Raw genomic sequence first — 15,382 nt, 5'->3', positions numbered from 1 at the left:
CTGGCTCTCCTCCTGGGGTCAGTGGCAGGGAGCACCAGGGCATGGGGACTGCTGGCTCTGCCCCCAGTTGTGCAGTGTGACAGAGAGGCTGCAAACCCTCTCCCAGCCTGTGCCTGGCTCCCATCCAGCTGCTGAGAACTTCAGCACAGGGACTAATGGGACTCTGGGGAGACATGGCTATGGGAGGTCACTGCCTGGGGGTAGCAGTGAGGAAGGGCTGGAGGGTTCAAAGTGCACGAGAGGAGCTGAGTGAGCAGCCTTGCATCTGCTGATATAGGCTGGGCACAGCCAGCAAGCAGGGAAAGCAGTCCCAGCTGATGGAGGGGTGTGTGGGAGGCCAGCAGGGATGGGATTAAAGGAGGATTATCCACAGTCCAGTTGTGGTGAGTAAAGAAAACCCTGGAAGCTGCGCGGTGCTGTTCAGCTGGAGTTCAGCCTCAGGACATGCTCAGCAGAGGAGTGGTTGGACACTTCTTGCACTGGCTGCATCTAACCTTTCCCAGCTCTGCTCTCTAGTCCTTCCCAGTCACCCCATTCCCCATCCTGCCCTCCCTGAGACCTGCACCAGCCCAGACAGAAACAGCCCTGTGCAGAGCTACTTTCCTTGTGCTAAGGAGCAAATTCCCTGCCCAGAGAAGGAAATCTGGGTGTCTCAATGAGTGCTCCTACACTGAAACATCCTTCCCATTGCAGGGAGGCCAGTGCAGGCATCACTTGCAAGGTCCTTCCCACCCTGCTCTACTCTGTGCACAACATGGCTGAGCAGGCCAGGCTGGGCCGCCCCTGCCCAGTGCTAACGGGATCAATAGCGAGTGAGGGAGGTGTTTTGTTTTGGCACGGCATAGCTGTGCTTGGGCAGAGAGGGCCAGGGAATAAAGCACACGCTGCCACGAACATGCCATCACGCAGCTGGCCACCCTCGCCCCCGTGCCCTGCCGGGCCAGCGCACTCACGTGCAGGGTCCCCGCGCTGCTGAAGTCGATGTCGAGGCCGACTTGGTTGCAAAAGTCCATGAGGTCTTTCAGCAGCTTGGTTTGGGGCGGGGGATGGCGGCGGAGGAAGGCCTGCTCGGGGAAGGAGCGGTAGATCTGATGGGCCACGGCCATGTTTGCCAGCAGCATGAACTCTTCCACCAGCCTGTGGCACAAGAAAAACAACCCCAGGCCCAGGTTAGACAGGGGAGGCCCCTGGGAAGCCAAGCCAGTCCACAGTGATGGGAACTAATATGACACAGGGGGACAGGGGAGCAGCTTGTAGCTGCTAACATAAGCACAGATTAGCTGTGAGACTGCAGCAAATCCCCCCCAAATTCTCACTTTCTAGCGGAGGTTTCCCCAGAGACTCAGAGTAAGTTGTCCTGCTGGCGCAGACAAGCAGAAGTCAGTGATAAATTGACAGCTTAAATTAGGATAAAATAATCTCCCTTTAGGTCATTTTATCTCCTGAAACACTTGACAAGCAAAACAAACGCCGTGCGAGAGATAGCACAGAAAACAAACACATATCTCTGTCTTCCCGAGCCAGAGCAAACAGCGTCTCGCTCGCTCCCCCATCCCCAGCTCGACACGTGTGGCCAGGCCCAGGCACCGAGCCCTGCCCCACGCCAGGGCCCACCCACAGCACAACACAGCACTGTCCCCAGGCAGGACAAGCCACCAGCGCTGCCCCAGCAGGGCTGCCTTGGCATCCAGGGACTCCACAGGCTCCTCCATACAATCTCCAGAGTGCTGGGGTATTCCAGGCTGGGGTGAGCCCCTCACTTTCCATCTCTGAATGTACACGCATTGAATGGAAACCTCTGGGGCTGCCCAGGGCTCAGGAAAGCGATCCCAGTGCCAGAGATCATCTTTGGCGTGTGTATGGGCTGTGCTACCAGCGGCAGGGCTGTGCCACGGGGGACTTGTTTAACTGGGCTTGATAAGCAAGAGATGAGCTTAACTGGGCTTCCTGCTATTTCCTGCATGTATTCCCAGGGCTCCTAACTGGTGCTAATTGCCAAAAAAGATAATAGATTTACAGAAGTAACCTCATCCTCCCAGCAATGCCTGAGTGAGCTATTGCTGACTGTGCCAGCTCAGCCTTGTTGCTCCTGCAGGCAAAGCAGTGATTTTGCAGGGCTGCCTGGAGGACCAGGGCTGCAGCCAGTGTTCCTGCAGCTCCCAACCCCGGCTACTGCTGGGGAGACTGGCCAGGAGAGATGTGCAGGGTGCTGCACTCCTGGGGTACTCCTACAGCAGTCATTCATTCTCAGCCCGGGAGTGCTTGCCAAGAACTAGAAAGAGAAAGGAAGTAAAGACAAGCCCAGAGGAGAAATAAGCACCTGACAGTGATCATCAGCAGTAGAAATATTAGTCTTATATTGAATATATTCAATATTGAATGGGAAGGAGCTCCCTTATTAAGAGCCCTGTGGATTCTCACAGAGGGTTTTGTCCCAGAGGCCAACACTTCAGGCCCCACAGGGAGGGCAAGAGGGACATCCCGGCCCAGGGACAGTGTGGGCAGGGCAGGGCAGGAGCAGCATGATCTAAATGGGAATGGGCTGCCTGCCCTGTCCCTTGGAACACCTGCCCATGGGGACATGCCACCAAAGGCCAAGGGCTGGGTCGCAGGTGGGCAATGCTGAGCAGGACCAGGACACTCTCCTGAGGGGCCATTTCCAAGGGGGCTGAGCCAGGCTCTTGCTGTTCCTGTGCAGCAGAACCGGCAGATGGCAACCTCGGTCCCTCTATGGCCACCGGCTCCAGGGGGTCCGGGACAGCATGGCCCGGGGGCACTGGGCATCCTGGCCGTGGGACAGCCAGTGGCAGCCAGCGGGTCACAGCATGGCCATCCCCATCTCCTGAGAGTGGGGGACACATCACCCTTTCCGAGCAGAGGAACAGTGGCCTGAGGACAGGGGTGAGGCTGTGCCAGCCCATGCTCACACCTGGGAAGCCCTTCCTGCCTGAGCCTTGTCACAGCGAGGACAGAAAACAGGGCAGACTGCAAAAGGCTGCACCTCTCCTTCCCATGGGCTTTGGTGCAAGCAAAGAGGGAGCATTTTCAGCATTAGAATCAGCTACACAGCTGCACGCTTGGGCAAAGGTTGGCCATGGAGTCCCCCTGCATCTCCCTTGAACTGCGGCCTCTGCGGAGGGAGATGCCAGCCCATTTTTAAGAACAAAGCAATAAACACCTGTGAACAAAATCTCCTCCTTGTCACAGGCAACATGTGCTCATTGCATGTCCCAGAGATGAACACTATGAGCAAATGCTGCAGCAGACCCCGGCGTTTCTGCTCCTGTTGAGCACTGGAGTGTAAACCCTTCACCTCTCATCTACAGTGACACTTTTGGCTGGATGCAATTTCCACCTGATCATTAAGTTCTGCATTTTGTTTTATCATTCTGTGGCTTACAAATTCCAGGAGATATCTTTGTTCTCATGTTGTAGGTACTAAATGGAAGCTCATATCTGAGCACCCTCCTGCTAGGGATGCTTTTATTCTTGAAGTAAAACTAACAGCACATACTACCCACTCTGCTCTGCAAAATCCCATCCTGGGAAACTTTGCTCCCACGACAGGGTGTGCAGGCTGTGACCATGGATATTCAGAATTAAAAAGCTATTCTTGCTCTCTCACCTACAGGCAGAGGCAGGCTCTGGGAGATGCATCTGCAGTGCAGGCTTTGAAGGATCAGGTAACATGGATAAGGTTGGACACTCCTGTATCTGGGGGGGAAAGAAGCCCCAGGATCTGATGGGTTGGTTTGTGTCAGCTCAGGGTAACAAACCAGAGTGCCCTGGAAAGGCTGCAATGCCCTGGGGGCTGATGCCAAAACCCCCTGCAGGGACAGAGGGTCCTTCCCAGCTCTGGATCACTGCAGGGTCATAGAGCTGCTCCCCAAATACACCCCACTGCAGCACTCCTGCAAGCTGGAAAGGGAAGAAGAGTCTGGGGCTGCTCTATAACTCCTAGTCAGATTTGCTCTAAACATTAGGAGTTCAGGGAGAGAAAAGGAGCTTCCAGTAGGCACAAGTCACAGCTGGGGTAATCCAGAGCATGTGAGAGCTTGCCAGGTTCAGAGGGAACAGGCTGGGGACAGTGAAGGAGCTGGCACCTGTGCCTGGAGTTAAGCCACACTACCTCTTCCAACAGAGCAACGGGGTCTGGGGCTCAGGACACAGACAGGAGACAAGATCTGCATGAAACAGCTTAATGTGGTGACCTCACTGCACCTGAAAGGAAAACTTAGTTTGAAGTGCTCACACTGAGACTGCATGGGATGTTGGTGACTCAGGAGGATGAGCCAGGGCTAGGACTGCCCATGAAGCCAGCAGAGCTTCAGGTGCTGAGGAGCTGGAGGGCACAGCAAAGCTGCTGCCTTCCTGCCCTCCCCACGTGGCCTTTCGGTTGCACTTTTAGCTCATGTTCTCACCAGGGCTTCAACTAAGCAAGCACTACACTGTGGCTTGGAGAAAAGCAATAAATGCTGGGCTGGTGGGAGCAGAGGCTGGCTGGCAGAGCATGGACCCAGCCCAGTGGCTGCTGCTGATGTTGCTGGGAGCTGTGCTGAAGCCCTGCTAACTTGTCAGCAAGTCAAACGACAAGAGGTTTTGGGGTTTCTGTGGGTTTTTTACTTAAAACAGCCCAGCTTGGAGTCTGGCTCAGTGCAGCTGGCAGACAGGAGTACAAAGAAAAATATTTAATGGCTAAAAAAACGGAGACAGAAAGACTGGTCCATCTGAACGCACGCTGAATGAATCCCATGTGAAATGCATTCTAACGCCATCGCTACAGTTTCCTCTGGATTAGCTGAGCTATCCTTGGCTCCTGGCTCCATAAAATCCCATAAACAATCTGATCTGAACTTTTGCCCTTTCTGTGCTGATGTGAGGTTTCCTCTGCCATCCCACAGAAAGGGCTAGGGGTCAACAGGTGGCTGTCCCTCCCATAGGTGCCTGCAGATCCCAGCTGTCCTGCTAAGCACGGTGCAGGAGGGAGCATTTCCAAACCTGTTCCATGCATCACTTAACATGTGCACGTGAGGGCAAGGTGAGGGAGGCATGGGATGGCTTTTGAGCTCTGTAATATGTACATCTCCTGTCAGCTCTTTCAATATCCAGATTCTGCTTGTGAGTTATGTGGATGAAACTCATCCTCAGCCTGCCTTATGCAAGACGTCAGCTGGAGCATATGGGCTCACACTCACCCAAGTTTCAAACGTGACCAAGGCATGCCAGTGCCTAAACCTCACCAACTTCTGTGGAGATTTCAAGCTCCTGAGATACTCTTAAACACAAGTCTTGATGCTTTTCAAAGTATTTTTGATAGTCATAGCTTCTGTAGGGAAACAGGCACCTGTGAAACCATCCAGCTGAAGAGGACTGATGACATCCTGATTACATCCCCAAACACAAGCTAGTGGACTGTAATTCCTCTCAGACAACTCCTGCCAGTGCCAAACATCTATGGGATGTGGAAAGAGAAGCTACACATTCAGACCCTTGACCTGCTTTAGTATCAGCATTACTATCTGCTCCATTAAATGTTAGGTAGACCCATCCCAATCTCCAGATAGCAACCTTGAAAAACTACTGACGCTCTCAGCAAGTTTGGTTGATGGCAAATAAAACAGTGTTTTTTCATGGCAAATCTGCAAAGAGAGGCAGGGCGAGTAAAATGCCTATTTGGCTGCTTGTCTCCATGGCAATGCAGCTAGGCTGCACAGCAGCCATCGAAGTGTCCACTCTCCCTGATTAACTTGACAAATGACATTAGCTAAGAAGGGTTTGCTGAAAGGGAGAGACAAGGAGTACTTTGTGTGCAATCCAGTAAGTGCAGGAAGGAGGCAGGCAGCTTCCTTAAAGCAAAAGGACACTAAAACACCTGCTGTTCCAGCAGGGTAACAGATCCAGGGGCTTCAGAGCAAAGGGCAGTGAGGTGGAGCTGGACAGATGAGCACAGCTGTTCCCCCGTAATGCCTTCTACACCTCCGTCCCCTCCTACAAGATGTAACTGATGGGTATATCCAGGTCTTGGAAGAGTTACCACAGCTGAGGCGTGAGAGATAAATCCAAAACACCCCACAGCTATTCCACGGCAGGGTTCTTTGCTTTTGAAGGGCTGGAGAAGTTGGTCTTTTCTTCACGTGTAGCTCATTGTGGAAACCTGCTCCCAAAAGGACAGAGCTGAACTGTTCTGAGCTGGAGTCTGAGCCCCCCTTCCAACCGTGGTCCCTCTGGCTGGGTGAGCTGCCACCAAGCAAATCCCCAGCATTCTTCCAGCAGTTCAGACTAGAGCCAAATGTGACCAACCTCTTCTACAAGGGTTACCGAACTTCTTTCTCCTAACCCATCACAATATCTCATCTGCTCCTCTCCATCTTGTCTCTCTCTCATACTCACTCCCTCCTACAAGAGGAACAAGACTTCTGCTATTCAAATTTCTTCCCATCTACTGATAGATTTACCATTCCAGATCAGCATGGGTTAGTGCTTCACCTGCAGTCAAAGGCCTCTTGTTTCTCAGCCCGTATCTATGTGCCTGCCTCAGGTGTGTCCAGCTCCATGCTGAGTCCAAGCAGGGTTAGGACAGTATAGCTTTGACAGCATCACACTCAAACCAAACAGTGTCATGGAAGGCTGGTGCTGAGAAAGGCAGCCCTGATGTGTCTGTGTGTGTCTGAGAGAGCTCTAAAGACACTGATGGATTTATGTCCCCTTGCTAAGGGCAGTACACTGCTGGGAACCCCTGCTCTCTGCTGGTTTGGAAGGGATTATTGTTACAGCACAATCTCATACCAAACAGGAGATCTACAGCCACCCCCTGCGAATGGGACTCTAAATCCTGCTGCATTCACCCTCAAAGTCACCTTCCACAGAAGGCTGCAAATAGTCCTGTTCATATCCAACAGGAGCAGCATCAGCTGAAGGAAAACAGTAAAGAAACAGCACCACAGCTCAACCAACAAACCCTCTCCAGGGGTGTTAGGTCCAAAGATGCTGGATGTGGTATGACTTTTTCTTCCTTAAATCGTGTTCGCTTATTTTTGATTACAGCTCTTCCATGAAGCAGAGGAACTTGAGAGGTTTCTATAAAAGCTCTTCTAAAACCAACATTAGCTAATCCCACATCTCCTGAGAGCGCAGCCAATGACACAATTATGCTCTTTGGTGAGTAGCTGGGCCGGCACTTGCAATGGCTCTTTTCCATGCAAAATTATGCAAGAGCAGTGTGCTGTTTTCTTGGTGACACTCTGCCTATCCAACAAACAGGAGCATCTTCAGCCATCCACTCTGGAACAGCACTGCTGCCTGAAGAGCCATGAAAATCAAATCCCCTATTATCCAAAAAAATTGGATGACAGTATTACATATGAGCCTCGCAATGTTGGTGCGGAGCTCCCGTTGCCAATGACAGTTGCCAAAAGACCAAAAGACCTACTTTTTTTTTTTGAAAGAAAAAGTAGTAAAAGGCAAGAATGCTGGCGGTTCCTGGCTTGATGAAAGTCATTTGTGCTCCTCTCACAGCTAGCAGTAGCCTTGTACAAAGCATAGCTGAATAATGGAATTACTCCACTTTCTGAGATTGCTCAATTAACTCTTGGTTAAAACTGCTACCATTGAAACTTGATGAGAATAGCAGCTCTGAGGCAGTTTTAGATTCATTTCTTACTAAGCTAGAATGGCTTTTCCCTATAATGAACACCCTTTCCGGGGTATAAAGAATGCCCTTTATATTAGCTATGGTGCCTTCCCAGTAATAGATGCCTACAACACAAATGCATGGGAGGGTTCTCTGAATACAAATGTCACTTATGGACCACTCTCACACCTTGAAGCTGGGAATGCCACAAGACTGCTCTCTTTGCTTTATCCAAATTATCTGTGGTGCAGTGGAAAACTGTTTTAAGTTCTCAATGCTGACGCTGGGCTCCTGAAGGCATTTGGCTTGATTAGGAATTAATTGCTTAAAGCCTGATGTACTGGTTTGCACACGGGGATTTAGCTTGCTAGAAAAACCTCAGCCATTTGCCTGAGTTTCTTTGAAATTATCAACGCCACTTTGCAGCCCTGTTAAATGAAATTGCTGACTACATCTGGCAGCACAGCGTCAGGCCAGACGTCGCAGCGCTGGACGGCACAAGCGGCCACAGAGCCTTTGGGACCCTTTGGCTCTCAGCTGTGCGGGTGGAAAAGGCCCCTTGCCCAGCCTGGAGCTTCTCACCCTCATCTGTGGTTCATATGGAAGGGATAAAGTCAATACCTGCCCGTCCTACCGTCCTCCCTCCTGTCTTGATTGGAATGGCAAAGGAGGCATCCTTGGACTGAAGTGTTGGTGTTGCAGAGGACGCAGTCACTGCGGGCTGTGCCTCTTCATTAAAGGTTAATATGACTGCAGTCTGCTGTTTTTCATGCTAATTGGTGACAACCTTCAGAAGTGCCCCTCTGTGCCAAAACAGTGTCTTCAGCTGCTGTGGGCCAGGGATGAAAGCTTAGACCTGCATGCATGTGCTGGGGCACACAGGATGGGGAGGCACAACTTCAGCAGGCTCCCTCAGTCTCAGCTCCACTGTTCTCCACAATTTTCTCAGGACTACCACATTTTTGAGCCCAGGGCAGAGGACTTTACTTTCAGCATCACACACAGAGGACGACCTCCATCCAGAAATGGCCTTCCTAGATCAAGACATCCCTTTTTTTCATGGGCCCCAAAGAAGCCCCAGGAGTGCTGCTCACTCAGAGTGGGCTCACAACCTCATATACGTCCCCTTCTAGGAACGTCTCCAGTCCTCGGGGCTGCCTGGCACTGCCACAGACCTCCCACTCGTGCTGGGTGTCAACATCAAAGTAACAGCAATGTTAAAAACCTTCCCTGAATGCACAACCCCTTCACCTTTGTGGGGAAGACAATGGGAAAGAGTTTGCAGTCCTTGCATCTCCAGAAGCTGTGCAGTTTGGGAATCCCAGTCCTGCTTTCCACAGATCTGTGTCAGATCCAGTTTGTCTTCCCAAGGAGCCACCAGGTCACCAAGATCTCGGCTCTCAGAGGCAGCTATGATGCCAAAGGCCCAGCTCCCACTCTGCAGAGCCACAGGGAAGGGATAAGGATGGATCACTAATGCACAGTGCTGTCCTCAACTACCAGGTCTCACGAGAGCAATGACCACCTGGGCTGGCAAGCCTTACATCTGGGAATGCATTAGGATGCTCCCAAGCAAGGGTACAGCCCAGCCACCTCAGGCCAGAGCAGCAGCCACCTGAGACCTGAGTTTTCTCCAGCCCATGGTAATTCTTGGTGGGTGAATGAGCTCAGAGACAGGCTGGGGCTGGGACGGGGCAGAGGAGAGGGGAGATACCTCAGAGCCAGTGTCCAAGCCGGGCAGTCCACATTCCTGAGACGTGCAGTCTGATATGCCACTGGCTCCAAAAGCACAGCTTATGACAAGACACATAATATTAATGTCATCCAGAGTCTGGCTAGGAGGAGAATGGAAAGAATTCCTGAATGAACGCAGACAGCCCCTGTGCTGACGGGAAAGTCTCCAGCCCCACACATCAGGCCAGCACTGCCTGTTATCAGACTGCCTTTCCCACTGGAAGGAGGAAACAGGAATGAAAGGCACTTTTCCTCACCATTAAAAGTTTATGCAAGTGATTTATGGGTCAGAAAAATTAGCAAGTGCGTTGCTGAGTGCTCCATACAGCAGCATGTGTTACGTGGCTGCTGACCAGAAATGCCAAGACCCATTAGGTGGAAGCAAAGGGCAGCATGATGGAAAGTTAAAGATGCTTTTTGCCGATTTAATTAATTAGCCAGGTCTTTTCTCCATCCCCTGCAGCCTTCATTAATGTAATGTTGAAGTGAAGAAATATTAACAATTCAGACAACACATTAATATTAACACAACACCTGCAAAATGCAAGTGTAAGTCCATTAGGTAAACATGATCTTAAGCCATTGAGGCAGAAATAATATTCTGACATTTCCTTGCACAAGTATCCTGCAGAGATACTGTCCATCATTTATGCTCCCTTATAAGCCATGGCCCCTGGCACATGGGGGGCTCTTCATCTGTTACTAGTCCCTGAAATGATGAGAAAAACTTACATTTCTATTAAGATATTTACCCGTTCCATATGGAAAGTGTCTTACTAAAGCCATGTTGTGAACCAGAAAGATCAGAAGGGATTTTTAAAAGGATTTTATCTCTGTGCCAGCAAGGGATGGAGATAAAACCTGAACCTGATAGCTTGTAAATATTAACCTACACTTGGGAATGCTCCAGAACATCAGCTTTCTATTATGGTGGTTTCATCTGAGACAAGTTTTCATTAAGGGAGGAACAAACAGTTAATCACCCAGAGAACTGATAGCACCACAGGGAGTCACAGACTGCTAGAACCAGCCTTCCTGTTTCACATTCCCCATCAGCTACTGTTCTCCCAGACATTCCTGCTGAGAAGATATTCACATCCTGTGTGTGTTACACCCTTCAGCCTTTGGACTTGCTTTCTCCTAGTCTACCTGGCATTAAAGAGTTGATTACTTCCAAAGCAGGAGATAATCTGATGGTCAAGGGGGAAATAAAGAATACTGGATGAACATTCCAGACTAGAAGCATACTCTGAGATGGTCAATGACTGGGAGAGCATACATCCACCAACCAGGATGTGACCCAGGGACAAACAAGAAAGAGCCTGCAGAAACTCATTAAGAGATGAACAACAAAAGATAACAAAAAAAGAGATTAAAACACCAAAACCATGGAAAGTAACCTCCATAATCTGGCAGCCAAAGGCAGCGGTGGCACAACAACTCAGCATACATCCTTGATGTTCATGAAGTGGAAGTCAGGCAGTGACTTGCTAAGTAATGCCCTCTTCTGGTGCAAGTCTCTGATCCAAGCAATGCAGAGTGACTTCAAATTTGGATTAGGCTGGCCTTTCCCCGTTGGGTTCTAGCAATCCCCACCTTCAACTTTCTCACAGCCTCTCTGGGTGCTTGTTCCAGTTCTTAACCATGCTCACAAGTGTTGTTTGGGCTCATGGGAAGAGACCTCCAGGAGAAGCAATCACCCAGACTGGCCAGCCTTCAGCAAGGGCCTTGCCAGAGGAGGACTGCTCAAGAGAAACTGGCTGCAGATCAAGGGAATCAGAATGACCTCTGGGACCACTGATTCTGAGAAGATCTGTGTCAGAAAAACACATGTAACTTAGCAAATTCCCAAGGTCCCCAGCAGACAAAACCCAAAGGTAGCTGCTCCCTGGCCATGGGATGCTCTGCTGGGGGTGCTGCTTTCCAGGCAGGGCCATGGGTCAGGGCTCACAGCACTGCCCAGCATTGCTCTGGTTCAACCTCAGATTTGCAGTTGTAGCACTGAGTGTGGGCAGGTTAAGGGGAACAGTTGTATCAATACAGAGCGAGGGATCCAGCTGGCTCTGGCTGTATTATTCTTGGTCTGAAATTATTGCAAAGCAATCGTGAACCTTCTAGTTACCAGGACTTTCAAAGACATGGAAACCCAAGGGGGAGGGAAGCAAGGTGCGGGGAACACTGACAGCAGATGGGGGTTAAAACAACCAATAAAAGTTGGCAGGGAAATGAAAGGGAAATGGGCAACAGAGAATTTGGGGGTGATGTTTTCTAAATATGCTACTGAAATACTCTGGATAACTTCTGCTTTCAAGCAGCCTCTTGGCAGATTACAATGTCCCAGAAGGTTTTATATCCAGCTCCTACGATCTTAAACTAAATATTAGGTGAGAAAAACATGCTTCTAAGGAAAAGTCAAACATAGCCCTGAGTGAAAAACAATGATCAGGAGAACGAACATATTGGGTTTGTTGAATATACGACCAACATCCGTTTTCTTGCCCAAAAAATAAAGCCAAGGGAATAAAACGCAGAGATGAGCAGAATGGAAAAGCTGCAGGAAATTTAGGCAGTCTCCCCCCACCCCACATATTTCCCCAGGCAGGACTCTCACCCTGCCTGGCCTCAGCCAGCAGGCTTGGAGCTTTGCCTTGAATTCCTAAGAGAGCCTTACCCCCTCTGCAGCAGGATGGGCTCAAGGTACAATGGGTCTTTTCCATCTGTAACTTCTCTCCCTTGACTTTTATGTGCATCGATTCAAAAGCTATTTGATTTACTGATGCAGGGGCTGTGAAGAGTCTAGTTTGGTCTAAGGACAGCCTGAGGTTAAAGGCAGCAGTGCAATTTCACCACCCTGTCCATTACAAGAAAATGTTCAGATCTGGATTTACAGTCATGTTCCAGTGAGCCCACACATCATGGCAGGCTGAAATTAGCCTCATTTTCACAATAGGGTTGAGTAAAAATGGATAAACATCCCACTGGAGGTGGACACCCCATGGAGAAAGCCATGGGAGCGGGTCCTGAACAGCACCTTGGAGGGCATGTGGCTGTGGGTGACAGAGAGCTCTTTGTCTCCAGATGGAGCTACTGCCAGCCAGATGGCAGGTGAGGATAGATGAGGCAGTTTCAATGAGACCATAACAGGTGAGGATGAGTGGCATGGGACCTATCACTGTAAGCAAGGGAGAATCGTATCCTTCAGGTCCAGAGATGGATATGATGACTCTCCAGAGCTGCACTGTAAGAAAGGACTTTGTAATATGTCCTAGTCCCTCTACTGTCTGCAAAGCCTCAAATGCTGCTGGGTAAATTTAGCAAATACCTCCATCCCTGACTGTCACAGTCATAACCTGGTTACTCCAGCTAGTTCCTCCATTGACTTTTATGGATCCCTCAGCTCCATCTAAGACCAGAGAAACCAAAGCTAGATCCATGATGATTTCCTGGAACTGCTCCTTTGGGCCAGGGTTTTACTAGACGAAAGGAAGCTTGGTTAAAATTAAGACCTAGGTGCAATGAAGAAGAACTCTTGCAACGTTATCTTCCAGCTCTTCCAGAGTTCAGCAGCACAGATAAACCTCCTGAAAAAAACCACCATGACAAGAAAGCAGACACACAGATCTGTCAGCACATTTGTGCTCCTGAAACTGACAGATCTCAGCACTGGATCATGGTAAGATTTGCAACACTGTCATCTTGCAAAGCCTTGGCAGTGCCTTTTAATCCTTGGAAAAGGAGCACTCCAGGCATCAGTTCTTGACTTTGCATTAGAATGTTGCAAAGCCAAAACAACAACGTCTCTTGGAGCATAGGGCATATCCTAAGATGCCCTGGAGCTTTCTTGTCCTACAGACATTGAGTAGCAATCTCCAAATGACAAAACAGAAATAAAACTATATATCCTCACGCTTTGGTGAGCCTCCAATCCAAGCCTGACAGATACCTGGCTAAGACTACTGTGTCTCTCAGACTGCTTAACCCTTGAATAAACAGGGGAAATGTACATTTAGAAGAAGCCCGGGTTTATCCCTTTCTCTTCCAATGAGCCCTATTAACTCTTGGGGAAAAATCAGTTTTCCCCTTTGAGACGTGTACCCTGTCTGTCACCAGCAGGCTTGGTGTTGTGTAGTAACCTCTCAGCAGGACAACCCCAAATTCTTCAGTGACCCCAGGCCTGGAGCCAGGAATTGACCTGCTGGTTCTTACTCTTTCTTCCCTTATCACTTCCTGTAACTGGAAGAATAGGGATGATATTGCCTGTTCTCCTGATCCCCATTTCAAACCACTGAAGTATCTCTTGAATGCCCTTGGACTTCTTGTTGCAACATCATTGCTGCCCATGTGAAAAATCAATAATGGGTCATATCTGAGGGCCATACCAGGGTGGGAAGTCTTCACTTTTATAACTTGGCCCCAGGGAGGTAGCAGACTTCCCTAAGGACTGGGTCTGATCTATCCATTGGGCCTTTGGCTCTCTACCAAGGGTGACTCAGTGTAACATCCAAGTAAAAGCTTTGGAAGCTTCCTCCAGCTGATCAACCTGTTGAATCTGGACAGCTGAGAAGGATGGTGAAGCTCCATCAGATACCCTTCCCTGACCAGTTTCAGCAGGGGACAAACCCACTCAGAACCACTGCCTGCAGCAGCAACATGACCGTGCCAAGAGTTGTTAAGAAAGGGGACACACAATAGTTAAAACAGACAATCCAAGTACCTGGAAAAGGGCAGGGATTACAAGAATCTGGTAACTCACCACAGGGGACACAACAGCTTCTGTTACTGCCCACACTTCATGTGCTCACTTACTGCTGCCTGGACATGACAGACACCAGCAGCTTCTGTGGATGCTTGTAGGAGCATGTTCCTCCACAGCAAGAGAGGCATCAACCCCATTTCAGCCTGGGCTTGCTCCATATCACACCAAGACAGATCCCATATGGAAAGGAAACAGCTCGGGAGTGAAGCATGGATGGGCTGAATGTCAAAGCATGGGAAATACAGCTTAGGGTACGTGCAATCCAGGCACATTATACCCTCTTTGAAACTCACGCTCCCATTGTTATTTAACATCCTGCAAGTTTCAGCCAGAGACTCCCATCCGCGCCCCAAACTGGCCTGGGTATGGCTGGGAAGAAGAAAGGGAGCTTGAAATGAACTGTGGAAAGATTTAAGTGCTCTAACTGCTGCTTTCCAATACAATTTTCCACTTGGGGGAGGGGAAGGGAAGGAGGAAAGCCTGACAGTAGTTTAGAGCCAGTCACAATTGTGACAGGTTCTTCTTTTCCATTTCCAACCAGCTCACAGGCAGAAGGAGCACTTTAACTTCCATTAATTATCACAGCCTTATTCCAGCCCAGGCTTTCAGAGCAGCAGTGGCAAACTCTTAGGACCTGTGAGGAGCAGGTCCTGCCTCAAAGTGTGCTACACTATGCAGTGCAGTAAAACTCTGTAATTCATGGAACCAAGAGCTACTGCAACTCTTCCTAGAGTACCTCAGTTTGCAGCTAAGGGCATCTCCTGTAGGTAGCACCAGTTCTGTCAGAGAAGAGGATCACACAAACAACTTCTTGCACTCCAGACTCTGAGAACAGGTTAACAGCCATTTAACAGATGGATCTCTTGCACACCCAAGCTGTACACACAGAAAAAAGGAGATTAACGGAGGAGTATATTACTTCTGTCTCCTCCCTGGCTACCAGAGACTCCTGTTGTAACTCTACCACCACGTGAAGTTTATGGCAGTTATCAGTACTGATCACTGGATACACAGCCTCAAAGCATGCACATGGTGTTTAGGGAGATGCAGGCAGCTCAAACACACAGCTCTCATGCAACTGGGGCAAAGCTCTTATGAAATATTGCTACGTGGTTTCTCCCACTTTTTGGCTTCATTACAAACTATCAATGAACATTATTTAAAAATAGCTGTAACTGAGATGTGTCTGTGCAGGGACTAGGATGCCCTAGCTCAGCATTTCAGCCCATGCTGCCCCATGTCCCTTCCTGCTCCTCTGCCAA

General features: G+C 49.6%; 1 protein-coding gene and 1 long non-coding RNA gene across 5 annotated transcripts in view; one reads left to right on the top strand and one right to left on the bottom strand.

Annotated features, from left to right (window-relative positions):
• Positions 1-15,382, bottom strand: part of DIS3L2 (DIS3 like 3'-5' exoribonuclease 2) — a 181,956-nt gene that overhangs the window by 9,020 nt on the left and 157,554 nt on the right. For all 3 annotated transcript variants that reach the window (XM_038145249.1, XM_038145248.1, XM_038145250.1), the window contains exon 16: positions 954-1,137. In XM_038145249.1, the coding sequence (XP_038001177.1) occupies positions 954-1,137 (184 nt within the window). The remainder of the gene's footprint in view (positions 1-953; positions 1,138-15,382) is intronic.
• On the top strand, positions 182-14,217 carry LOC119704301. 2 transcript variants are annotated; one of them, XR_005257923.1, is made up of 4 exons: positions 182-383; positions 3,632-3,683; positions 7,045-7,158; positions 8,057-14,217. It is a non-coding gene; the product is annotated as an uncharacterized LOC119704301 (long non-coding RNA). The 2 variants fall into 2 exon arrangements; XR_005257922.1 differs by having other exon boundaries at positions 7,045-14,217.

The sequence above is a fragment of the Motacilla alba genome, chromosome 9 (genome assembly GCF_015832195.1).
Source record: "Motacilla alba alba isolate MOTALB_02 chromosome 9, Motacilla_alba_V1.0_pri, whole genome shotgun sequence".
In the NCBI taxonomy this organism is placed as follows: Eukaryota; Metazoa; Chordata; class Aves; order Passeriformes; family Motacillidae; genus Motacilla; species Motacilla alba.
Note: the sequence above shows the minus strand (reverse complement) of the source record. Positions and strands in the feature narration are given on the sequence as shown.